General features: G+C 54.4%; 1 protein-coding gene across 1 annotated transcript in view; it reads right to left on the bottom strand.

Annotated features, from left to right (window-relative positions):
- COL27A1 (collagen, type XXVII, alpha 1) overlaps positions 1-26265 on the bottom strand; it is a 173099-nt gene that overhangs the window by 36258 nt on the left and 110576 nt on the right. Inside the window, exons 26-37 of the mRNA XM_011998515.1 lie at positions 25501-25554; positions 25209-25262; positions 19647-19700; positions 13915-13968; positions 13352-13396; positions 13210-13254; positions 12850-12903; positions 11702-11755; positions 10740-10793; positions 9138-9191; positions 7656-7709; positions 2557-2664 (exon numbers count right to left, since the gene is read on the bottom strand). Of these exons, the coding sequence (XP_011853905.1) occupies positions 2557-2664; positions 7656-7709; positions 9138-9191; positions 10740-10793; positions 11702-11755; positions 12850-12903; positions 13210-13254; positions 13352-13396; positions 13915-13968; positions 19647-19700; positions 25209-25262; positions 25501-25554 (684 nt within the window). The remainder of the gene's footprint in view (positions 1-2556; positions 2665-7655; positions 7710-9137; positions 9192-10739; positions 10794-11701; positions 11756-12849; positions 12904-13209; positions 13255-13351; positions 13397-13914; positions 13969-19646; positions 19701-25208; positions 25263-25500; positions 25555-26265) is intronic.

Raw genomic sequence — 26265 nt, forward strand, 5'->3', positions numbered from 1 at the left:
CATCATCACTACCACCACCTCCATCACCCTCACCTCCACTCCCCTCCCACCCCTACTATCACCATCGCCACCAGCACCAGCACCACCATCACCATCACCACCTCATCACAGTCACTACTACCACCATCATCACCGCCATCATCTTCATCATCACCACCACCAACACCATCATTAGTACTACCACCATCACCATCATTATTATCATCATTACCACCACTGCCATTGCTGCTGCCCCCACCCACACCATCCACTCACCATCACCACCAGCCACCACCAGCCTCTAGTCACTCTGTCCTCTAAATTTATAAAGACAATCTTTTATATTTCTGGTGCATTTTATAACATGCTTTCCTATCCTGAGTTTTACTTATTCTTTATAGATAAGAAAACCAAGGCTCAGAGAGGGGCAGTGATTTGCCCAAAGTCACACAGAGAATGGGTTGCTTGAGCCAGCCAGAAACTCAAGTTCAACCTCAGGACTCTGGTTCCACGACTTTTTCTGCCATGTGTTCCTGCCCATTCCACAGCCATGATACTCAACACTCACTAAAAAAGGGTGCCTGGAACGCTGGAGCTCAAAGTGATCTTAGCACACATTCCTTCCAAATCCTCCAAGGGCAAAACCAGAGAGGGCAAGGGGTGGGTGAAAGGTCGCAGACCAAGTTCCTAATGCAGAATCTGGGCCAGGGCCCCTCCTGCTAAATTCCCCTTGGCCCACTTCCCCGCCGCTGAGTCAAGCCTGGGGAAAGCCTCCTGGCTGACTCAGCGCCCTCGTATTCTTCTCTAGTTTGGTGAGTTCATTCTGTTGCAGCTGTTTAGGGGGATTGGCAATTCAGTGCTATTTTTAGGAAACAAATATTTTCCCACAACCATAGTTTGTTGCAGGCTAACTTGGATCTGTCCTAGGTTAGTCATGTAAACACTTCAGGGGGGAAAAACAGTGTCAAGAGCAGGCCTGAATCGAACTGGGCTGCTTTGCCTAGGTAACATCGATCTCTCCGCTTGAGGAATGAAGTGCGAAATGGACACCCCAGGGAGACTGGGATAGCAGCAGAGGTGTGAGTTCTCACCACCTGGTTGGCTCAAGGTAGACGCCAGCAGGCTTATGCATTTGGGCATTTTGTCTGCAAGGCCACCTAATCCACGGGTCCCAAGCAGTTCGACTGAACTGACCCGGCACTCCTGGGTCACACAAACCCTGCTCAACTGTACAAGCCTACCACCGCGCCCCCACTACCAAGTCAAGTTCCGAGTCATCAGTCCAGTATTTGCGACACTCAGAAATCAACCTTCCACCTGCCTCCAGCCTCATCCTCACAGACCCACAGCCAAGCCCTGGATTCCAACTCTGCCAGAGCCCAGGGGCAGTATGTGTAGAGTCACGCAGGCCTAAGTTCAAATTCCAGCTTTGCCATTTGTCACTGTGTGAGCCTGGGAAGTTTCCTTTACCTCTCAGATTTTCCCAATCCTCAGGGGTTGCCATCAGCATCAAAGAGGGAACCTTCAGGAAAGCAACTTGTCTATACACGTTGAAACCTGTCTATACACCTTTAGTCTCGGAGCACCTGGCCCAGGGAAGATGCTCGTGAGTGTTTGCGGACTAAGTACATTTCTGTTAGGGTAGAAGAGCAGAGCTGCTCTGTCTTCTTAATCAACAAACAGACTTTGGTCACCTCTTATGTGTCAGGTCTGGGTTTTTTTTTTTTTTTTTTTTGTGACAGAGTCTCGTTCTGTTGCCAAGGCTGGAGACAGTGGCATAATCTCGGCTCATTGCAACCCCCGCCTCCCAGGTTCAAGTGATTCTCCTGCCTCAGTCTCCTGAGTAACTGAGACTATATATGCGCCACCATGCCTGACTAATTTTTACACTTTTAGTACAGACGGGGTTTTACCATGTTGGCCAGGCTGGTCTCCAACTCCTGACCTCAAGTGATCCGTCTGCCTTGGCCTCCCAAAGTGCTCAGACGACAGGCGTGAGCCACTGGCCAAGGCACTGTTAAAGACGTAAATGAAGGCCAGAAAAGGTCTTGGTCTTCATGGAACCAAGACATACACTGAAGGTTATGCATGTCCCTGAGGGCTCATGGCCCAGCCTGGGGGCAGGGATGGCTTTTTGGAGGAGGTGATGTCTATGGTGATACCTAAAGGCCAAATAGGACTAAAGCAGGTGACAGGGGAGTGAGGAAAGGAGAGTGTCCTAGACAGAGCACGGACAAAGGCCCAGGGGTAAGGGCCACAGCTTGTCCAAGGAACTGAAAAAAGTTCAGTGTGTCTGGATATGGGGGATGGACGAGATGAGGTCGGCAGGGGCCAGGTTTGCACAGGGCAGGGGAGCCGGTAGGATGAGTCACAGATGTTCTGCAGAGCCATGGAACGTTAAGCAGGGAAGGGACATGGTCAGACTGGTTCTCTGGTAAACCACCGGGTGGAGAAAGGACCACAGCAGAAGATCCTTCAGTGGCACTACCAAAAGACCTCCCGCCCAGCTGCCTGCACAGGCATGAGCGTTCCGGGTACCCCAGAGCCCCAGGCGCTGCAAGCAGCCTGCACACTCACCCGGACACCAGTGACGCCAGGGGGGCCGGGGGGCCCGTCCTCACCCATCAGCCCTTCCTGGCCTTTCTCGCCATGTTCTCCATCAGGCCCTGGGTCTCCCCTGTCCCCCTGGGTGGCAGGGCATGAGGAGGGGAGAGAGACAGAGAATAAGTTAGTTGCCAAATGCATCAGAGGCCCCAAACTGCAGGGCTCCATTCAGACATCCACAGCCAACTGGCCCCTAGATTCCCGACAGGTCCCTCCGCTGCCAAACAGGCAGGGTGCTGTGACTCGGCTGCCGAGCTCAGTGTAGCCTGAAGCTTGCACAGGACGCATCCCAGACTTAGAGGTTCCCACGTGTCCCTGTCTGGGCCTGGGCCGGGAAGGGCAGAGTGACTCAGAGATAAGCCCAGGTCCTGACTGCACCCACCCCACGGAGTTCACAGGAGACAAGGGCAATTTGTCCCCAACTTAGACACATTGGGAGAACAAGAGTCTTATGAAGCAGATTTTTTTTTTTTTTTTTAAACAGAGTCTCAGTCTCTCTCCCAGAGAGAGATTGTACAGAGGTGCAATCATAGCTCACTGCAGCCTCTACCTCCTGGGCTCAAGCAATCCTCCTGCCTCAGCCTCCCAAGTAGCTGGGACTACAGGCACATGCCACCATGCCCAGCTAATTAAATTTTTTTTCTTTTGCAGAAATGAGCTCTTGCTACAAGAGAGCTTGAGCCCAGGAGTTGGAGACGGTTGCCCAGGTGGGTCTCCAACTGCTGGGCTGAAGCAATCCTCCCACCTCAGCTTCCCAAAGTGCTGGGATTACAGGTGGGAGCCACTGCGCCTAGCTCAAAGAAATTTTCATCAAGCAAGAAAATTTACCCAATTCTCCCTCTCAGAACCACTCTTTCCATTTTTCTGAGCTGCATTTTCAATCCTTGATGACACAAAAACAGTGAATAATAATAATAATAAATGGTAGGTAACAGTTTGGATGGTATGCACCTGACTCAGGGCAGTGAAGCAACTGTCCCAAGGCAATGCATTGGTTCCAGTAAACTAAGCTCTAAAGGCACAATCCCACTGGACTGCCGGTCTCCATCTTTGTTTATTATAGTTACTGCCTTGCTCTATGGTGAACGTGCCCTCCCGCTGCTCTGGGCTCTCCATGGTGATCATTCTTATGGGCTGCAGAATACTTTCTCTGGGGAATGGATGGAGCTAACATTTATATGGCACTAACCATGTCAGGACCATAGTCTGAGTCCTTTAACATTTATTAACTGACTTAATCCCCACAAAAGCTTTCCAAGGCTGGTCCGCTTTTAGTCCCATTTTACAGATGAGGAAACTGAGGTAGAGCTAAATCAAGCCATCTGGCCCAGAGGCCCACAACTGGCTAGCAGTGGAGCTGGACTTTGAAGCAGGATCCTGAGGTGCCCTCTTTACAGCGACAGGGCTGTAACCAAGGTCTTCTTGGGGCTTTGGGCCTTTGGGGCACCCAGGGTTATTTCCTTGGAAAGGCAACACTTGGCATGGGTTTTTTTTTTGTTTTTTTTTTTTTAGATGGATCTCATTCTGTCACCCAGGCTGGAGTGCAGTGGCCTCCACCTCCCAGGTTCAAGTGATTCTCCTGTCCCCACCTCCTGACTAGCTGGGACTACAGGCACATGCCACCACGCCTGGCTAATTTTTGTATTTTTAGTAGAGTCAGGGTTTCACCATGTTGGCTAGGCTGGTCTCGAACTCCCGACCTCAGCTGATCCACCTACTTCCGCCTTCCAAAGTGCTGGGATTACAGGTGTGAGCCACTGCACCAGGCCGGCATGGGTTTTTTATGGTTTTGAAGCAATCAGTGTCACTCTAAGCTTGCCTTATCTCATCACGGTAATCTTTGCGTACTCCGAGAGAGATTGGGGGCAGGTGTGGTTCCAGGATGGGGCATGCAGGATTCTAGGATGGGGCATGGGCCGTCACCCTCATCAACCTTGAGCAGAGGAGGTGTGGAGTGCAGCATGGGCATGGCTGCCAAGAGGCGGCGTCCATCAGAAGGTGGTCTCCATCGGGGCTGGCAGGCCTGGGGCCTGTGGTCAGTCTGCACTGGCTTAGCTGTGACTTGTTCAGGGAGACCCATGGGAGAGGACATGAAGTCACAGGTACGAGGAAGGATGGGCGAGAAGAGCAGGCTTGGAAAAGCATAGTGAGTCTTTACCAGTTCTGTCCCCCAGTGCCAAGCTTTACGAGGGACACTGATAAACTGGTATGCATCCAGAGGAGAGACAGCACAGGAAGCAGAGGGCATGAAGCTGAAGCCTGGGGTTGGGCCCCGCCCAGAAGAGAGGCTCGAGAGCGAGACTCATGATTGCTCATTGCTGCAAGCTGGGCCTGCTGGGGCCCGGGCTCCAGGGCAGGAGGCGGGTATGAGGGAGTTGCTGGGGCAGTTTCTATCTCAGTTGGGCAGATTTTGCAACAGTGCGGTCCAGAGATGGCACAGATAAAGGCAGGAGACTCCGAGCTGAGGCGTGGGCCAGTGCAGAGCAGATCTGGGCACAGAGTTGTACCTAGATCCCTTCCCACTGAGAGCCTCAGCTTCTAAGCACAGCCTGGCATGAAGACAGGGGGCTGGCCCGGATAACTCTCCTGCAGACTCCCCTGGCTCTGGGATTCCATTTCTGGCTTGTCGTCCTGGCCACCTGTTCTCCTAACTCTCAGAGGCAGACAGCCTGTTCCAGGAGGCTGGTTGGGTTTTCAGCAAAGGGCCTCACCTGGGCTCTGCCTAAGACCACCCTCCAGGGGTTAACTGGACCCCTGGAGTGGACGTCCTTGTGAATCACATGCAGAACAGGCTCTGGGGTTCCTGTAGATGCCCCAAATCCTCAGACATCTGTCAGTGCTCAGAAGAGCCTTGCAAGTCACCTTCCTTAACCCTCTCCAGTTACAGATGGGAAAACTGAGGTGCAGAGAGGTGGAGACTCCCTGATACCACCCGGTAAGTCAGTGCTGTGTGAACCTGGGGTTCTGGCTCCTTCTAATTCCAAGATTTTCTGCTCAGGGGACGATGCCTCCCTCATCCCTGGGGTTATGCTGCCTAAGTTCAAATCTTGCTACTGCTACTGAATAGTGGTGTGACCCTGGGCAAGTTTCCTCGTTTGTAATATCAGGATCAAAGGATTACTGCAAGGATTGAAAGAGATAAACCACGTAAATAGCTTAGCAGCGTGTCTGGCACGTGAATGCTGGATCAAAGCTAATTATTATTGGTCACCGCTACCATCACCACCGTCAGCTGGACATCGGCAAAGAGCTAACGGGTGTAAAAGCACTCTATAAACTATAAAGTGCTGTGCGTATTCAACACGCAGTTTTCACCACGGGGGTGATTCCTGGACAAACACCTTAAGAAAATGGGTCTCTCCTGGGATTCATGTAAAGCTCGGGGAAGACGCCGTGCATTTGAGCACAAGGACTCAGGTAGAATTGGCTTTGAAGGGAGGGAAAGAGGACGAAGCCAGGCCCAGAAAGCCATGCAAGGTGGAGGCAGAAGACTGCACGAGGCACCGAGGTTGGAAGACCCCCTCCCGCCCACCTCGGTGGACATTCCAAGAAGAAAGGTGGCCGCCCAGAGTGGAGTGAGGAGGCTGCTGCTTCGTGCCTCGGTTTCCTCATCCGTCCAGTGGGGATGGTACTGTATCAAGCTTGGGAGAGTTGCTGGGAAGATTAATTATCAAATGGGTTAATTCACATAACACCCTTCGGGTCAGTGGCACTGGGCACGTGGCAAGCGCCCAAAGCATTTTAGCCATGACCTTCATCAGCATCACCACGCAGTGTAGCAGGCGCTGGCAAAGGGTGTGGAGGGGCTGTCAAATGCTCCGGGTCTTAGGACTCAGCTGTACCCTAGGATGCAGCAGGGCTGGGGGTGAGGAGGCAGGCGGATGACAGACAGGGGGCGCTCTCGCTCTTGCAAGAAAACGTGAGGAGTCAGCAGGGGCTGGTCACCAAGGCACCCTGGGAGACTGTGGGGAGGGCGTAATGAGGGTGGGCGGAGGCCTGTGGATGGGGAAACTGAGGTTCAGAGAAGGGGTCTGCTTCTCCAAGGTCACCTGGAGAGTAGGTGGGTGAGAGGGGATACCCCAACATGGCCCTCAGGACCCTGGGCTGGGGAGCTGACTTGCGCAGGGTGACCGGCCAGCCTCGGGAAAAGCCTATGTGTGGGGTCAGAGCGGGACCTGAGACGGAGGCCAGGGACTGGCCTGGCTGGAGATGGGTGTGGAGAGTCAGAGGGCGGTGCCCACCTGCCCACCCGCAGTTCAGGTGAGCCAAGGTGCCTCTTCAGAGTCCTGACACTTGTGGCTGACAGGAGGCTCTCAGGGAGACGCAGGGTCGAGGTGGGCCAGCAGGCTTTGGCACCTGTGAGCTGTGGGTTTGAATTTTGGATCCTCACTCACAGCCATAGGTCCTGAATATATCTCTGCCTTCCTCTGAGCCTCAGCCTTTTCACCTTTAGAATGGGTACATGGTACAACAGAGCGAGCAGATTTGGGTCAAACAGGCCCAGATTTGAGTCCTGGATGTGCCAGTTGCTAGTGGTGTGTCCTTGGGCAAGTTGCTTCACCGCTCTGAGTCTCAGTTTCCTCATCTAAAGACAGAACTCCCATTGCCCTATGGATCCAGCTGGTACAGGGCTTGGTGTTGTACCTGGTATGCGTGTGACTAATCCTCCCTAAATTGTGACTCGTAAGTCATTGGTGGTAATTACTATTTTCCTGACCTTCTAGGTTATTTGGAAGATCACAGACACCAAAGACCCTGGCTCTGGGCCTGGCGTAGTGCCGGTGCTCAGGAATCACCCTTAGCCAAGAGAAGCTGATATTTTAAGAAGGGTAGCAGGAAAGACTGCAAGGTGGTGATGGTCCTGGTCCCACCTGAGCAGGTAGTGCAGAGGGCAGGGTGGGAGGTGGCCGCTGGACACTGCTGACCCTTCCCCACCCTGCTGTCAATGGGAGCTGGAGGTCTCATCGCAGATCTCCACGGGAACACAGTGCTTCTGGGAGGAGACTTAGGTCTTGGATGGGAAAGCAATGCCCTGCCAGGGTCCCCAGGCCCTGCCCTAAAAGGGCACTTACCTTCAGCCCATCAGGTCCCATGGGGCCACTGTCACCCTCGAGGCCTGGCTCTCCCTGGAAAGGGTGAGGAGAAAGGGGAGGAGATGTTACTGGGGAGGAGACCCCGGTGTGCTTTTCCTTTCTTCCTCCTCCCTGGGGCAGTGCCCTGACCCACGGATCTCCAGGCAGTGGGACCCTGGGGGCCCTGGCACACAGGGGCTGAGTTAGCAAATGAACAGGAAGGTTGAGGTGACCACCCTCGGCTCTCCAGAAAGGGGAAACAGACCCCCAAGCTACCGACAGCTCCCTCTGCAGGGTGGTGTGGGGTGGGGGCTACATGAGGTCACGAATTTAGAAGGTGCCTGTCATGGATTTGTCCTGGACCTCACCTCTAGGCTGGTTGGCGGGGCTGCGGAGTGGCCTTATAGTTAAAGACAGGCTTTGACATCAGCCAGACATCAATGCTACTTCTCGGCTTCCCATTCACTAGCTGTTTGACCACAAGCAAACTACTTAGCTCTCATGGGCGTCTGTTTTTTCATCTGAAAAATGCGGCTGACACCACCTTCTTCAAGGGTTGCTGTAAGGCGCGGTGTGAGCGCCCCACACCTGGCAGCCCTGTGAGATACTATTACTGGAGCCGAAGCAAGCCTTCCTGGAACTCCTTGGTGGAATCCCACTTCTCAGATGAGGAAAGGGAGGCCTGTCTTTCAACTCTTCTTCCCAGCAAGCTCGGGAATGACAGCAAGAACACTGAGTCCCTGGCTGACCCTCAACCAGGCTGGCCCTTCCAGCTCCAGAGACGCCCCTGGACAACAGTTCTTGAAATGGCCATCAAATTAAGTGTGGGTGTCTCTCTGCTTTTAGAATTCATCGCTGTTCAGAGTCTGAGCTGGAAAGGGCCTCACGAGTTGTCAGACGCAGGATGGCAACCATGTGCCAGCTGGGTGGGTGGTCTGTGATCCTCTTGTACCCATGGCAGGTATCACTTATCAACCCGCTGGAATGCAAGCTCCAGAGACAGGTCTCCGTTACTCACTGCTGTACTCCTTGTGCCTCGAGAAAAGTGCCTGATACACAGTGGGTATAGGATGCATGCTCATCATTCTCTTTCCTACCGAGCCTCGAAAACCTCAGGATCCTTCTTTCTCTTTTTTTTTTCTTTTTCTTTTTTCTTTTTTTGAGATGGAGTCTTCCTCTGTCACCCAGGCACTATCTTGGCTCACCACAAGCTCTAACTCCCAGGTTCAAGCGATTCTCCTGCCTCAGCCTCCCGAGCTGGGACTATAGGCCACAAAATGCATTTTGACTATAAAATGCCTTTCTCTACACTGTGGAAATGCTGGCCTACCAAGACAGACTAGGCGAGGCTATAGAGGTTCATGGTCTATTTCTGTAACTGAGGAAACTGAGGCTTAGGGAGATTGAGAAAAGCCAGTCTCTTCCCCTGCTGTGCCCACACACCCTGGGGGCTTTCAGGAAGAATAAATCGCTTCAACTTACCCGTTGCCCAATGAGGCCCTGCTCCCCAGGGGTGCCCAGGGGTCCAAGGTCACCCTAGGAGAAGCCGAACAAAAGTTCATGGGGGTGGGTAGGGCCAGCCCCAGCCCTCACCACCCCTTCCTGTTTCCACCTGCTCTGACTTGGGGTGTGGGAGGAGGAGATGGGGAAGGTCCTTCTTCCCAGGGACCACAGAGAAATCGTAAAGCACCAACCAGAGCTCCTGTTTCAAGTAACCTTGTCCAGGGGCTTCTTCTCCCATGCCAGGACAGGAGGATCATTACCACCAACACCACCACCATCATCCTATTAATAACTAACTGTACTGTTCTGTACTGTTCTAAGGACTTTTTTTTGAAACAAGGGTCTCGTTCTGTCACCCAGGCTGGAGTGCAGTGAGGTAATAATCACAGCTCACTGCAGCCTTGATCTCCCAGGCTCAAGTGATCCTCCCACCTTAGCCTCTCTCAAGTAGCTGGGACCACAAGCATGCGCCACCATGCCCGGCAGATTTTTAAATTTTTTGTTGAGATGGGGTCTCGCTACATTGCCCAGGCTGAGGACGTCAGTTTTTATATTAACATATTTGACTTTCAAGACAATCCTGCAAGGAAAAGTATTCTTTTAGAGGTGAAGCATCAGAGGCATTGGGGGAGTTCAGTAAGGAGCCCAAGCTCTCACAAGACTAGTCAGTGACAGATTCAGGATCTGAAGCTGGGCAGTCTGGCTCCAGGAGGCTTGGATGCAGCAATGGCAACTATGTGATTTTACTCTTCCTTGAGACTTGCAGAGAAACCCAAACGAGGAGGAAGCCCTAAATGAGCAGGAATAAAAGTCACCTGCCCCCTGCGTAAAGGCCCTAAAAGGGTCTTTCTTATTGGAGAATTTTCAAGCTATATTCCCTGCTGGTGTCTAGGGACACAGAAGGAGGGCAGAGCTCTGAGCCTCCAGCCCTGCTCCGGTGGAAACAATTCCACTTCTATCAGTTTTCCATGTGGGGTGGTTTTCTTCACTGGAGTCTGAGCAAAGGATTTTGGGACTAAGCCAAGTCTGACAGCCCCAGGCCTGGTCCAACCCCCTCTTTGAATGACAGGGAGACTTAGGCACAGAAGCGGGTGGCTGGACTCAAGTCTTACAGCCCCTCTGCGGGCTCCCCTGGGTCCTGCCTCAACAATGTCCATGGGCTAGCCAGCATCGCTCCTCAGCTCTGGGGCCTCCGAGGGGAACAGCGTCCTCTTAGAACAGCAGCAGAATGGGGAGGGGGTTCTCCCAGAGCCCAGGTATCAATAGGCACCTGTTTCTTAGCAGGTAATGAGAGGCACTGGCACTGAGATGCAGATGGTATCGCACGAGGCCAGGAGGTACAGCCACCCCAGCATGGAGGCAGGGGCAGGTGCCTGAAAAAACACTGGCTGGCAGGGGACACTGGTGGGGGCTCCACACTCCACTCTGGCCCTGACCAGGCCCCACTCCCCAGCCAGGAGCACAGAGAACCCATTATCCCAGCCACAAGAAAGGCCCATTTCTCTTCCATGAAGAGGATGTGGCCGCCAGCTGGGAGCTGGTTTCAACAAGTCATTTTTCTCTTCTTTCATCCCACCTCACCTTCATCCCGGCTTCCCCAGGAAGGCCCGGTTCTCCCACTGCACCCGGCGGCCCCTGCAAGAAAATGCCATTGGTCCCTCCTAGAGCAAGAGCTGCCCCCTGGTTGTAAGCAAGGGGGTAACTGAGGCTCAGAGAGGGCAAGAGACACACCCAGGGTCACACAGCACAAGAGATGCAGAGGTGGGAGCAGCCTGTAGCTTCTTGGAGCCTGGAGCTGGAACTAGGGGGCTGGGGGTGGACCCAGGCTGGCTGAGCTTTGGGACTACCCAGAGGCTTCTAGAGCCTTCTCCCAACCCACGAGTGTGGTTTACCACACTAGGAGGCCCTTGGCAAGCAGAGGGAAGAAAATGATTCACATAAAGACGGGGGAGGAAACCATTGGATGCTGTGTTTAGGGCCAAGTGATTCTAACCCTTCTCTCTACAGCTGAGCCAGCATGAGGCGGGTGGGAAGCAGCCCTGAGTTATCACCATGGGCATGGCTGCAGCCCTTGCATAAACCCTGGGGCTTGGTTTTTCCCTCCGGATAAGGCAGGGGTGTCTGAGGCTCCTTCCAAGTTTCTTGCTACATGACCCTTGGGGGCTGGATCGACAGTCAAACCTCTGCTGGGGCAAAGTCCCAGGAAGGTCAAAGTTGGAAAGCATCCATGTTTCCAGTGATGCCCAAAGAGGCAATGCCAGCCCCCACAAGGGTTCTGGTACCTCTGCATCCCATACAATGCCCCTGGACTAGGAGCCCAGCTCCTCAACCTATGCCACCAGGATGGATCTACCTGGTGGTAGATCCTACCAGGATGGACGCCTCTCTGCCAGGGCGTCCACCCTTCTCTGAACTACATGGTACATGATCAACTCCCTGGGCCAGGACAGGGAATGGCAAAGACGCTCCTGGGGAGGAGGGAAGGGAAGGGCTGATACATCCCCAGCAGCATCATGGGACGAATAAGGGTCTCTCACACTCACCTTGGGTCCCATCTCTCCTGGAGGCCCAACTGGCCCCTGGGGTCCCTGAGGGCCCTGGAAGACAGACAGACACACAGACAGTTGGGAGAAGCCAGCCTGGGCCCTCTTTGGGATCTGGAGAGGTGAGTGAGGGAGCAGACCCCCAGAACTGTGAACTCTGAAGCACACCCCTAGTCCGCCCCAGCCACACCGAAGGTCCTGGTGTCTGCAGCCCCCTCTTCACCACTGGTATGTGTCATACTCCCTCCAACACAGCTGCACACTCTCCTATTCACCCACCTAAAGCCCAGGGGCTGTCCCTGATCAGAAACCTCCTAGCTCTCAGTCCTGCTCATCCGTTGACCCTGCCTGGAATGTTCTTCCACCTTGGATCCATGTCTGGAAACCCCCACCCCCAGCCAACCCACCGTTCAAAAGGGTGATTCCTTGGGCCTCAGGATGTGGGAAGGCAGCAGTGGCCTCGAGGATGCGAGCCTCCTGTCCTCCCCTGCCCTGTGCAGGAGTCATCCTCCTAGTGCCCTGGAGATTCTGTCCCCTCCCTACCATCTCCTGTAGCACCACTCTCTAGCCTCCTCATGGGGCTCCCGGACTGTCCCCCTACACCTGTCCTTCCAGGGACATCTTCTGGAAAGCAAGTTGATCAGCCTTTCTGCCTCAAGCCCTTCCATGGCTCCCTGTTGCCCTTGGGGCAAAAAGCATACTCTCCCCGTGGCCTTGGGCGCCTGGCGCCTGCTGCCTCCTCCGGCCCTTTCCGAGGTCCCACTTTCCACTCCAGCCATGCTGGACTCTGTGGTTCCCAGTCAGCTTGTTGGTTTACTCTTATCTTCCCTCCCACCCTCCGTCCTTCTGCCTTCCACTGTGCCAATCACTCCCTATACATTTTCGCATTTCATCTTCACAACAGAATGGCAAGGCAGAGACAATCACCCCCATTTTCCTGGCAAGAAAACAGGCTGGAGGCCAAGTGAGCTGAGCCTCAAACCCAGAACTCCTGGCTTAGCGCTCGCCACCAACCCCAAGGCCTGGCCCACCGGGGGCTTAGAGGCCAGGCATGGTCCCTTTGCAACTCTTCCCCTTATCTGAGCACCTGGCCCACATCCCCAGGTGCCAGCGGCAAAGAGGCGGAAGAGGGAAGGAAAGGTTCTTACCGGTTCTCCTGGGAGGCCCTTGGTGCCTGGTGGGCCTGAGGGACCCGGGATGCCCTGCAGAGACAAGGCAAAGGTGACCTTAGGCCCTCCATGGCCTTCCCTGCCCTGCCTTGACTTCAAGCAAGCCATCCTAGTGTATTTGGGTCCTGTCCTCCCCCACCGGGTGACAGATGGGAAGGCTGAGACCCAGAGAAGAGGGGATGTGCTGGAGGGGCTTCAGTGCAGGGCGGGTGGGCAACCAGAACCTTCAGGGTTTCCACAGAAGGATAGGAACTTGGTAAAAGTGGTTATTATCCGCACCCCTGCCCCCACCCTACCAAAAGCCCCATGTAGAGAATTTCAAGAACTGGTGCTACTTACGGGAAAGCCTCGCGAGCCCAAGTGGCCTCGCTCACCAGCCACACCCTGGAAGCACATGTGGGGGTCATTACAGGCTCAGATCACAAAGCAGGGAGCAGGGAGGGGGCCTGCGGCTGGCCTGCTTGGCCTTGGCCTGACATACCTGCTGTCCAGGCCGGCCCGGTCTGCCCTGGGGTCCTGGAGGGCCCTGTAGGAAGCAGAGCATGTGAAGGTGGGAGAGGGTGCTTGGGAGGACCGTTCCCCAAAAAGGGAGCCCTCCACATGGGAGATAAAAGGAACCCGTTTGAGGCCACGGAGTCTGGCCCCCTCTCTACGGCGCAGATGGGAAAACTAAGGCCTGACAAGGAGAGTGGCTCGCCACCGCCACCAGCTGCTCCAGGTGGAGAACCAACGACCCCTTCCTAGGGATGGGGCTGCCAGAAGCAGTCTCGACTGTCAGGGGCCTGGTGAGGTTTGGGGTCTGGGGAAGGGGTCCGAGGACATGTTATGATCTCCCTCCTCCTTTTCTGGCTTTCTCTTCATTGGGCTTGCAGTGGGGGGTCAGGAGGAGTGGAAGGGCTGACCTCTCAGAAAGAGCCCTGCAGCCTCCATGGGGCTCCCTTCATTGTCCCTAAGGGGCGTTGTTCTGAGGAGATGTGAGCCTTGTTCATGATTCCTGCCCCAGTGTTGGAGGAGTGAGGAAGGGCAGGCCCTGGGGGTCGGTACCTTCAGGCCCCTGGACCCTTGCTCCCCAGCTGGTCCATCCGGTCCTCGGGGGCCCTGGAATAGGAAAAAGGGACTAGCACACCGGACAGCAGGGGTCTCCCTCGGGCCGAGAACCAGGAGGGCGGGGCTGCTCTGAGCCTGGGGCCATCCCCTGCACAAGCCCTGGCCCCCTCCTCCTCCCACTTCCCACACACTCCCCACTGAGGTGGTCACCCTCGCGCGGCACCTTCGAAACAGCTCTGCAGAGGCCGCAGCATGAGTAGACTCAGCTAGAGGCTGACGTTTCCAAAAGGGGGCTGGGGCACTAATAGCCCTGTTCAGAGAGACCCTGGGGGTCACCCAGCCAATCCATTTCACAGACATGGAGACTGAGGGCCGCAATTGAGTTACACGTGGCCACGTCCACACAGCCACCTCTTCAGACCCTGCTGCCACGTGCCCTTCCCAGAGCACACACGGGGCAGAAACAGGTATGTGAGTCACAGCCCTTGGGGGAAACTGACAGAGCAGGACCTGGGAAGAACCTGCATGTCCTTCCCAGATGCGTGGAGCAGCCCTGTCTCTGGCCATATGTACAACGAATGCAGCCCCGTTCACAGAGGAAGACCTGCCATGAGGCAGGGGCAGGCACAGGGCAAGACTGTGCACGAAGGGGTGGGAGTCAGGCTGCGGCTCCCCGGAGCCCTGGGCTCAGGCCTGAACTCTGACACAGGAGTCTTGGTCCCTGATTGCTGGGAGACCCCAGGGGCAGGTGGAGTCCACCCCCTACCCCACTGCACGGATGGGAATACTGAGGCCCAGCCAAGGGAAGTGACTTAGTTAAGGTCCCTAACACATTAGCTGCTCTCATCCCCCATGTGGGCTCCACCCACTGCCCCATGTGTGTCCCTCCAGGGGCGCTCCCACAGAGACGCAGATGGGCTGGGGTCTCCTGGAAAAGACCCGTGGAAAACAGAGCGGGCTGTGTTCTCTAGGGGGTCTCAAGCGGTCTGTGTTGGGAGGACAGGAGTGTCCTGTGGAGGAGGCCGGCCCATCCTGGCCCAGGAGCCCAGGGGACCAGACCGCAATAATCCCCTAGATAAAAGGAACTGGAGAAGTGTCTAGGTGGGGGAGGATGGGGAATGAGAAAACTAAATGAAGAAAAATCATTTCAAAATAGAACAAGGAAGGCCAGATACAGTGGCTCACGCCTGTAATCCTAGCACTTTGGGAGGCCGAGGCGGGCGGATCATGAGGTCAGGAGTTCGAGACCAGCCTGACCAACATGGTGAAACCCCATCTCTACTAAAAATACAAAAATTAGCTGGGTGTGGTGGTGTGTGCCTGTAGTCCCAGCTACTTGGGAGGCTGAGGTAGGAGAATCGCTTGAACCCAGGAGGCGGAGGTTGCAGAGAGCCGAGATTGTGCCACTGCATTCCAGCCTGGGCAACACAGTGAGACTCCATCTCAAAAAAAAAAAAAAAAAAAAATTCAATGAATAATTGGACCAACAAAGTGAAAATTCCTCTTCTCAGCTGCCTCCTGGAGCTCCCTATGCTTCAATCCCACACTGCAGCCTTAAAGAGCACCCCACCGATCAAATAATCCTGGAACAGGGAGTCACTGGGCAAGGCCAGGGCTCAGCTAGGAGATGCTGTTCTCAGCATCCCCAAGCCCAGGGCCTGGGGCCCATTGTGGGGTCCAGCCCTAAGCATTGGGCTGCTCAGAAAATGTGTCTGGGGACAAGTGACTGCTCCTCCCTGAGACTCAGTTTCTTTTTTCTGAAATGGGCACAAGAAATCTCTCCCTCAAGACAGGAGGCAATGCCCACAGGCAGCTCAGTGCCTGGCATGCAGAAAGTGCTTAAGAATGGCTAGTTCCATCCCTGCCAGGCTCTGCCAGAGGAGGCGGCAGGCTCCCCAGAGGCAGGGACATAGGAGTGGCTTGGGGAATCTGGGCTCAGTCCCTTCCTCAGGCAGTTCACGCTATGCTGTGCAAAACCAGTTGAGAGTTTTCACAGATTCAAGCTGAGGTTTGATGAACTCCTAAACAAGCCATCTCTAGTGGCCATTACTGGGCTCAGGTGCTAGCCCTAGCCTGTTGCTGGTTTGCTGTGTGACCCAGAAAAGCCCCACCTCCTCTCCAGGCCTCAGTCTCAGGCTCACATGGACACTGTCACACCATGTTATTAGACTTAACACCCGTGATCCATGGGCACAGGCCTGGCGGAGCTGGAGCCACATGGGGTGGGGCCGTGTCAGGTCATGGGAGCCGGGACAGGGGCTGAGCTGATGGCAGATAACTGAGCCCTCCTGAGGGATGATCTCTGACTCTGGGCTCTGTCTCTCACTGAGACATACACCTCCCTGGAAAGGGATAGCTCTGGGAGGGGAGTGGAGGCTCAGAGGTGTTGAGGGCTTGGCCTGAATCCCATAGCACCCTATTTATCCCAGGAATCAAAGGCTTTCAGGGAGAAAGGTTAAGTCATTAAAAAATAATAGAGCAGAGCAGCCCCCGCAGGAGCAGTGAAAGCTGCTATCCTCCTTTTACAAGGAAAGAAACAGGCTCAGGATGGTGGTGAACTTGCCTATGGTCACACAGCTAGGAAGTGAGGGGCCAGAATTTGAGATCAAGTCAGCAGGACATCCATTTTTTTCACCACTACCTGTCACTGTTTTTCAGAAAGGGAATGAGCTCCCTGTCACCGGGAGTATACAAGTCAGGGCCCAGAGGAGCCTGCCAGGAAGGCTGCACACTGGGGCGTGGTGTTGGAGAAGACAGTGTCTAAAATCCCTCTTATCTGAGAGAACTCACTAACCCAGCAGAGCACCAGGGAGCCCGGGAGAAGCTGGCCTGGCTTAAGAAAGAGGAGGAAGCAGTAGTGGGGTCACCAGTCGCCCTGTCTCCCCAACTCCACAGGGCAGGGAGAGGGACGAGAGCAGCCATACACTCTAACCCTTGCTCTGGGCCACTCAACAGTTCATCCTGCAAATTCCCCAGTCCTGCCGCCTACTTCCCTAAATGAACCCGGGCAGGCCCACTCCCGCCCCGCCTGCTGGAGAGAAGACTGGGTTTCTATCAGAGCCATGTGTCTGCTCTCCTGTATCTGCTCCTGAGGAAGATGTCTGTAGGCAGGTTGGGGGCTGCCCTCCAGCCAGGCCTGGGGTCAGGCTTGGTGGGGAGGAACTCCTGCCTGGGGCAGAAAATCTGGCCAACCACAGCTCTTGTGAAAAAGGGGCCAATGAACAAGCGGGAAGGAGCACACACCATCACGTGCTGCTGCCCTGCAGCAGGTTCAAGGTGCTCAGGAAGTGACTGAATCCCCGCAGCCAGCCCACCAGCTTCGTTCTGTTGCTCACCCATTTTACGGAGGGAGAAGCGAAGGCTCAGGGAGGGGAAATCAATGGCCCAAGGTCCAAGATCCAAGAGGAAGAGCCTGGATTCAGGCAAGATTAGCTAAGCTCTAACACCCACAGGCAGGAAAAGGGTTGGCCCGAGGCACTGCAATCTTGGGGTCCTGACGACCCCCTCAGAAGGAGGAATTAAAGTCTCTCACCTGAGCAGGTGGGAGAAATGCTCTGAGAGGTTAAGAAACCGGCCTGGGGTTCCACAGCTGGGAACCGGGGGTGCTGAGACTTGCCGTAGGCCCATCTGACCCCAGAGTCCTCATTCTTTTCACTGGGGCTGGTGGGCCCAGGTTCTAGTCAGCATCCTCACCAACAACAGAGGACGAGAGCCTCCCTTGCCTCTGGCCATGAACCCTCAGTGCTCATTCTTCCTCCGGTGGGCGGTGGGGGGGGGGGCGCAGGAAAGCAGGCAACGCCTTGCAGACCTCCAGGCCCATCCCCCTTGGCACATATGGGGAAACTGAGGCACAGAGAGCCACAAGGCCTTGCTAAGGGCACAGGGCAAACCAGGAGCTGATCAGGACTTGCCCAGAGTCAAGCTGTTTCACAGGCACGGTAGGTGCCTCTGTAGGTTCCCCACCCTCAGTCACCCCATCTAGGAGGTGGCGAAGGGCAGTCTGTTCGGCAGGAGACCCAGGGGGCCTATCTCATAGGTTGTGCATTCCTGACAAACCCAGTGGGGAGAGGGACTCATGTTCCTGATGCTCCCCTCCCGGCTGGGAGACTTTGACATGGTTGGAAGCCTGGATTTCGGAGCCCAGTGAGTTGAGGGGATCTGAGCCTCGCACCTGAGGCAGGGCAGGGGGCTTGGGCCCATGCAGCTCACCCTCTAGGGAATCCAGCTTCCTGGGGCAGGAGGGGAGGTACAGAGGATCTGGATGGAGCCCGGCTGCCCTTGGGCCAGGGCCTGTTTGAAGAGACCCAAAGGACATGGGCACCGGAGGGACCCTGCCGGGCCAGAGGAATGCCTTTTAATCTTCCCTCTTCCAGGCCGGCTGCTCAGGCCATCTGGTTTGGGGGAAATTGTAAAACCACTTGAAATCCAGCCAAGAGGAGAACAATAATCACAGATCACCCATATGGAGCTTGGATATCAGGCCTGGGCTGCCGGCACTACCTGCATCATCTCACTTTCTCTTTACAGTAAGGCTGCATGGCCCCACGCCTGTATACCTATTGGTGGCAGACCATCCTGTCAACCCTCCCTGTGTGATTAAAAATAAGGCTGAATTCAGTATGCAAATGAGCCAGATTCCCTGGGTTCAAATCCCAGCTCTGCTACTTTTTAGCTGTGCAACTTGAGGTAAGTGACTCAACCTCTCTGTGCCTCTCTGGGAGTGGAGTGGAGGCTTGGAGGTGTTCAGAGCTTGGGCTGAATCACATAGCACCTAGTTTATCCCAGGAATCAAAGGCTTTCTGGGAGAAAGGTTAAGTAATCCAATAATAAAATCATAATAAATAAAATAAGAATACAATGGGAATGAGAATAGCACCTACATGACAGGGTAGGGTTGAGGATTAAATGAGTTAATGTGCGTGACAGACAGTGTCTGGCATAGAGTAAGTGCTGGCCATTACTCCGAGCGACGGTGCTCAGGACAGCCCTGTTTAAAACCCCCTGCAGCCTCCCACTGCCCTTGGAATATAGCTGTGGCTTTTGAGGCCCTGCCTCGCTTGGTGCCTGCTAAGTCCCGGCCCCATCCCTCTCCCTCGTCCCTCTGTTGACCCTGAGGATCCCTAAACATCCACCTCCTGTATCACCTTCGGGCTTTCCCCTGCCAGTTCCCTGCTGGGAAGCTGGCATCAGCTCAAGCACTGCCCTCTCCTAAAGTCCTTCCTTAGTACCCTGCCCAGGTAGGGTCCTCCTCTGGGCTTCCAGGCTGCTGGTACTTCATCGGTCCATGTGCTGATGACCTGTATTTTATCACCTGTGTCTGCCAAGTGGTTTGATTCACTTGTTGACTGACTCACAAGGGCAGGCAGGAGTCATGTCTGTCCTGTTCACCACAATACCTGCAGAGCCTCCAAGTGTCCGCCACAGTAGGCGGACACACAGTAGGCGCTAAATAAGTGCTGGTTGAATACATGAATGAACAAAGAGCTGGTACCAGAGAGCCCGACTGTGCCTGGTGGATAGCAAGGCTCAGACATGAGTTGGAAAGAGGGGTGGGGTCCCACCCGCAGAGCCAGGTCCAGGGTGAGCCTGGAACCTTGCCTCGTGCTGCAAAGGTCACAGATCCCAGAGCTGGGCTGGGGGCAGAGACCAGGCAGTCTCTGGCAGGTGGCCCTGTTCCAAGTGTGCCCTCTCCCACCGGCATCAGCCCCCAAGAGCTGGGCTTGACTTACCCGACGTCCCTTTGCTCCCCTCATGCCTGGTGGGCCTCGAGATCCTGGAGGACCCTGGGAAGAGGAGAAGGAGTTTGGAGAAGCCCCTTTTTAGGAAGTGAGAGCAACATGGTGGGGCTGGGAGTGTGGGGCAAAGCTTGAAGGCCTGCAGCCCTCAGACAGGCATGTTCAGAAACTGCCAGGGCCCCAGCAGCCTCCACATGGCAGGACTGAGCACGTGGCTCATTGGGGAAAGCAGCAGGCGAGCCACAGCCTCAGACACAGCCAATGCCCTGGGCTATAGAGGGATGGGCCTCAACCTTTCCTAGGAGTCTGGGGAGTGGGGAGAAGGCTCCCTGCATAATATTTTCTTCTCCTTTTCCTCAAAATCAATAATGAGAAGATACGATGCCATTCATTCATTCATTCATTTATGTATTTATTGAGAGAGGATCTCGCTCTGTGGCCTGGGCTGGAGTGCAGTGCACCCTTGAGCTCCGGGGCTCGAGTGATCCCCCCGCCTCAGCCTCCTGAGGAGCTAGGACTGCAGGCATGCACCACCATGCCCAGCTAATTTTCTCATTTTCGTGGAGACAGGGTCTCACTATGTTGCCCAGCCTGATCTCAAACTCCTAGACTCAAGTGATCCTCCTGCCTCAGCCTCCCAAAGTGCTGGGATTACAGGTGTGAGCCACTGCATCATCTACAATGACATGTATGACAAAAGGTCTCCTCAAATCCTCGTCTACCTTTCTCTTCCCCATCACAAAGGCGAATCTGGTGACCCAAGTTCTGTCCCTCGCCTCCACCCTGACACCCAATATTTTCCTGAATATTTTCCCCCAGGGAAAAGAGGAGGAGGAGGAAGAACTGAGAACACAGGCCTGGGGTGAGCTTGGCAGGCAGAGGGGGCAGAGTGGGAGAGGATCAAGAAGGAGAGAAGGAGGGGGAGAGGCAGAGGCAGAGAAGTGGGTGGGGTGGCATGAGAGGGGAGCAAGGCCCAGCCACAGGCACATGCACAGCCATCTCAGTTTTGATGAACAGACAAGAGGAGCAAGAGAGGCAGGGTGAGAAGGCGAGGAACCAGGGCCAGTTTAGTTCTTGGAATTCTCAGCACCTGGCCTGGCACAGGTGCACGACAGGCACTCAGGAATCTGTTGAATGATCAAGGAGCACACGAACTGAAGAGGGCAGAGGGCGGGAAGGGAGGGAACGCAGGAGAAGATGGGAAGCAAGCCACACCTTGCCTAATGTCTCCCCCGCCCCCACCCCAATTCCAGGCCCAGCTTAAGAGACCTCAAGCGGCAACTTCATCCAGCGGCCAGCCAGGACCCTCTGCCAGCTCCAGGAGCCTCCCAGCTCCTGCAGCGATTCTCGGACTGGGTGTGCTCCTTTTGCAAGGCAGAGCCAGCCTCGTCCCTCCTCTGAATACCAGGGAGAGGCCCAGCCCCATTTGGGGCCTCAGAATGAACTCTTGATGTTCCCATTTCCCTCTCCCCATGGCTTCCAGGGGTGGGAACCCAGCCGCTATCACCCGGCAGACCCTCCGACAGCTGCTGCGGAGGGGCTGTTGTGAGGGGCTGGGTCCCAGGCTGAACGTTCGTCAGCAGAGCAAGCAGGGTGTGGACCTGGGCTTGGCCCCATAAAAGGCAGATCTGACTCCTGGATGGTGGAGAACACAAAGACTGGGTGAGAATGGGCCATTTTATAGAGTGATCTCAGAGCTCAGAAGGCATGCAATGCACCACTGGGAAATTTCGGGAGCCAAGTCTCTATATCAAGGCATAGATTCCTGAAAAAAGCAGGCTGTAGCACTGGAGAACCTGGGCTCACATGCCAGTTCAGTCCCTTACTAACTGTGCCATTTTAGGCATGTTACTTCAACTCACTGGGCCTCAGTTTTGTCATCTATAAATGGGGATAGAAGAGTCCGTACCTCCTAGATATTCTAGAAGATGAAGTGACAAAGTCCTCAGGAAAAGGTAGCTGCCTGCTCTTGCAAGGCAGGAGGAGGTCAGAATTGAATGCTAGACCCAACTCTGGTCACTGGGTGACCCTGGGCAGGTCCCAGGGCCTCAACCCCAGCCCCAATAATGGGGATAATAATCTTGATGGATCTCAATGTGCTATTGGACAACATGGAGGTGAAAGTGATTGATAAAGTGGGAAAATGCCAAACAGGTGCGAATAACATCACCAGAAATGTCACTTTTAATGGTAGTAGCCTTATTAATAATAGTGGCAACTATCGTCTCTAGCAAATAGTTATTACCACTCATTAAGCCATAGTTACGCAGGAGGGTTACGAGGCCCCACATCATGCAGTGCACCATTTCTCATGACAATCTCATACTGCAGGTGGCATCATGCTGACTTACAGATGGGGAAACTGAGGGTCTGAGAAGCTATGAATGTTGCCAACAATCCCGCAGCTGGCAAGTCGGGGAGCCAGAATTTCACCCCCAGGTATCTGATTCTGAAGGTGGTTTTCTGGGCCTCTGTGTTAGCCAGCTTCCCCAGTGTCACTGGGGGCAGCTCGCTGGCCAGGAGGAACCCCAAGACATCCAAGAGACCAGCCCCATACCATAGCAGCCGGGGGCCATGGCAACCTTGGGATCAGAAAGCAGCAGCAAGTGACCGTGTGATTTCACCAAGCCTGAGCCAACCCACTGAACAGGGGGAAGCACTGAGGAGATGGGGCGGGGTGGGAGGCGAGTGGAGCCAGGCGGGCGATGGATTCAGAAGAGGCCTCCGCCGCCTTCCCTGCATCGGCCTGAATATCCCCACTCTTTCCCCATCTCCCACCGGCCTTCCATTTTGTCCCAGTGACTCCTTTCCCGGCTTTCCTCCTCCCACTAGACAGATGGGGAGACTGAGGCCAGGACGGCTGAGGTTCAGGGGTGCCGGGGGTAGAACTTGATGATGTACCCCCAGCAACCTTGCACTCATGCTTCGGCCCTACTCTGAGCACCCCCCATGCTGAGGGCTCCAATCACTCCATCTCTGACCACTGGGAGGGAGGCTGGGCCCTTGCATTCCAAGCTGGGTGCCTCGGCCAGCCGTGCCAGCCCCCCGACCAGAATGCTGGTCCTCTGACTCCCTGCTTCTACCCCAACAGTCCCACTTCCACATTGCCAGCTCCTCCAGCCCTGGGCCAGACATGACTTTTCCTTCTTCTCATGAGCAGGGCAAAAATATGTCACTGGGAGCCCAGAGTGCTGGCTTCTGCTTCCAACTGTGCTCCTCAAGAATGTTCCAACTTGTCCAAAGAACCATGAGGATGGACAGAGTCCCCCCGTGCTGGTGCCTTCTCCTCTGGATGACGGTCACCTATATCCAGGCCTCTCACCCTTGGACTAGTCCATCCCTCTCCCTCCTCAGCCCCTGGCGTGGCCTGGCACAGAGTAGGTGCTCGATAAAATCTGTTAATGATGGAGAAAATGTTTATACTTGACAGCCCCCGCTAGACAGTGAGAGTCTTAAGAGCTGGATCTCTTTCTTACCATTTTTGTACCTCCAGGGAGGAGCGTATGCTAGCACATACCTCCAGGGAGGTGCGTGAAAAAGTGTAGGAGCTGAGTTGGCCTTGCTTCCCTAATCATAGTAGAGAACAGGTTTATGCGAGCTTCCCTTGGGTTCAAACCATGAAAGGCTTCCGGGTCCTTCCTCATCAGACCCCAGGGAACTCCTCAGTCTGGGCTTTGGAGACACCCGGGCAACCTGAGCTCATTGCTCCTCAGCCCCGCCTCCGGATCTGTGCCTGGGCTGGTCCCTCTACCCCCACACCTTCCCTACCTCCCCGAAGCCCACCTCGGACTGGGTTCCCAGCCCTGAGCCCTGGCTTTGGCTGAAGCAAATGCCCTTTCCCAGTTTCCATCCTCCATTGGCAGAAACTGAGGGATCTGAAGCAGGTTCTACCTGCTCCAAATGAGAGCAACTCCACTTCTACCCTCTGCACATCACCCCTGGGGAGGAAAAGGGGCTCCTGAACTTGAGTGCTCCTGGCCGCACCCTTCCCCTAGCTCTTCCAGCCTCTCTCACCACTCTGCCTTGAGAGCCTCAGGAATATCCCTGCTTCCTCAGTCATCATGAGAAGCCCAGGCCCATGAGGACCCTCAGCTCTGTTTGTCCAGCATTTCCCATCTTCGTGCCTGCTTCTTCCATAACAGACATCACTTACTGGGTTCTATCTACCCTGCCCCCCGTACCAGACTACACGCTCCAAAGGAAGGGCCCATTTTCTGCCTTTCCTGCTGCCACATCCCCAGCTCCTGGAACTGCCAAAACCCCATCTCTACTAAAAATACAAAAATTAGCTGGGTGTGCTGGCACACGCTTGTGATCCCAACTACTAGGGGGGCTGAGGCATGAGAATCTCTTGAAACCGGGAGGTGGAGGTTGCAGTGAGTGGAGATTGAGCCCCTTCACCCAGCTCCTGAAACTCCTCACAAGCACTTATCGCTCAGCAACTACAGAGTGAATGAGTGAATGGACAAAAGCAATAATGCTGCTAATAACCAAAATGCTCCCAAGGAACAAACACCATTAGCCCCATGCTTCCATTTAACCCACACGATCACACTATCATGACCATGATTATTTTTTCTGTTTTTCAAATGAGCAAAATTCAGGCTCAGAGAAGTTAAATGATCTGCCCCAGGATTACAGTCAGAGAGTGGTGTAGCTGGGATTCTACCCAGGTCTGTCTGATTCTGAGGCTTGAACTCCTAACCCTTATTCTTTTTCCCTCTTCTCTTGTCTTCTTTCTCTTCTCTTCTCTTCTCTCTCTTCTCCTCCTTCCTTCCTTCCTTCCTTTCTCTTTCTTTCCCTTTCTGTCTTTCTTTCCTTCTTTCCTCTTTTCTTTCTTTCTTCTTTTTCTTTTCTTTTCTTTTCCTTTCCTTTCTTCCTCCCCTCCCAGCCTCCCTCCTCTTTTTTTCTCTTCCCTTCTTTCTCTTTCTTTCTTCCTTCCTTCTTTTCTTTTCCTTTCTTTCCTTTCTTCCTCCCTTCCTGCCCTCCCTCTCTCCTTCCTTTTCTTTTCTCTTCCCTTTCCCTTTCTCTTTCTCTCTCTTTCTTTCTTTTCTTTCTTTTTTTCTTTCTTCCTCCCCTCCCTCTCTCTCTTTCTCCCCTCTTCCTCTTTCTTTCTTTCTTTTTTTCTTTCTTTCTTTCTTTCTTTCTTTCTTTCTTTCTTTCTTTCTTTCTTTCTTTCTTTCTTTCTTTCTTTCTGTCTGTCTCTCTCTCTCTCTCTCTGTCTCTCTCTCTTTCTTTCCTTTTTTGAGACAGGGTCTAGCTCTATCACACAGGCAGAGTGCAGAGGCACGATCTTGGCTCACTACAACTTCTGCCCCCTGGGTTCAAGCGATTCTTGTGCCTCAGCCTACTGAGTAGCTGGGGTTACAGGCATGTGCCACCACACCCAGCGAATTTTTGTATTTTTAGTAGAGACAAGGTTTCGATCTTGAACTCCTGGCCTCAAGTGATCGGCCTCCCGAAGTACTGAGATGACAGATGTTAGCCACCACACCCAGCCACCTAACCCTTATCTGACAGTGGTTTGAGCTTAGGGATCATGAGGGCTTTGCTTACCTGGGGTCCAGGTTCTCCAGGGGTCCCCATACCACCTGGCATTCCAGGATGACCCTGCCAAGAGAGAGAAGAAAAAGGAGGAATCAGCTATGGAAGGTGCCCCTTCCTCCTTCAGTCCCATCTCGGTCAACTCAGCCCCAGTATAAAGCCAGGAGGACAGCAGCTAGGCCCCCCGGACAAAGAGGGAGCTGGTCATTCTGAACGTCTTGGGTAAGCGGTTCGCGGAGGACAGCAGAGCTGTCACTCAAGGCTGCAACAGGAGAGGGCAAGAGGATGCAGACTTACTCCTTACCATCGACCCCTTGGGTCCAGGCACGCCTGGGGGTCCCATCATGCCACGATCACCCTGTGATGGAGACAGCAATGCAGGCAGGTCACGGCTATGGCTGTGGGGTGGCTCTGTGGGAGGCAGGTGCAGAGGGCCATCCAGAGGCTCAAAGAGAGGTAGGGGTTTGCTCAAGGTCTCTAGAGGGTCCCTGCCTAGTTCACGGCCACATCACCCAGGTGGGGATCTGGGATTTCACTCAGAGGAAGCCAAGACCTCTGGCAAGCCCCGGAAGGCCTCAGCACCCCGTCTAGTGGGCCACGCAGTGAATTTCCCTCCAAGGATGGTCCTGATTAAGGAAGGTGCTAATTACATTGTCCCCTTTGATCCTGGCCCACATCATGTTGGTCCTTATTAGGCCTGGCATCCCCTGGGCTAGGCTTGCTGAGGCAGAAACAGCAAGAGAAGGGGTGTCTTTCACTCTCCTCACCCCCTTTCCAAACCTAGATGAGATGCTAGAGAATCAGAGACATAACTCATTCCCTCTAGAGCAATCCAGACACACTGGGCAGAGTTGGCAGAAGGTAGGTGCTCTGGGTTCGAATCTTGGCTCTGTTTTTATGAGGCCCTGTTTCTTGTATCTGCCCAGCCAGTAAATATTTATTGAGCACCTACTATGTGTCCGACACTATCTGCAAGACTCTGAATATACAGTGGTGAGCAGGCCTGCCCCCATGGAGCAAGGCACTCAGAGGGTTGTAGGAGACACAGTGCAGTGAGGGTGGGGGTCAT

Source organism: Mandrillus leucophaeus, unplaced genomic scaffold (assembly GCF_000951045.1).
Source record: "Mandrillus leucophaeus isolate KB7577 unplaced genomic scaffold, Mleu.le_1.0 Scaffold572, whole genome shotgun sequence".
NCBI classification, from domain to species: domain Eukaryota; kingdom Metazoa; phylum Chordata; class Mammalia; order Primates; family Cercopithecidae; genus Mandrillus; species Mandrillus leucophaeus.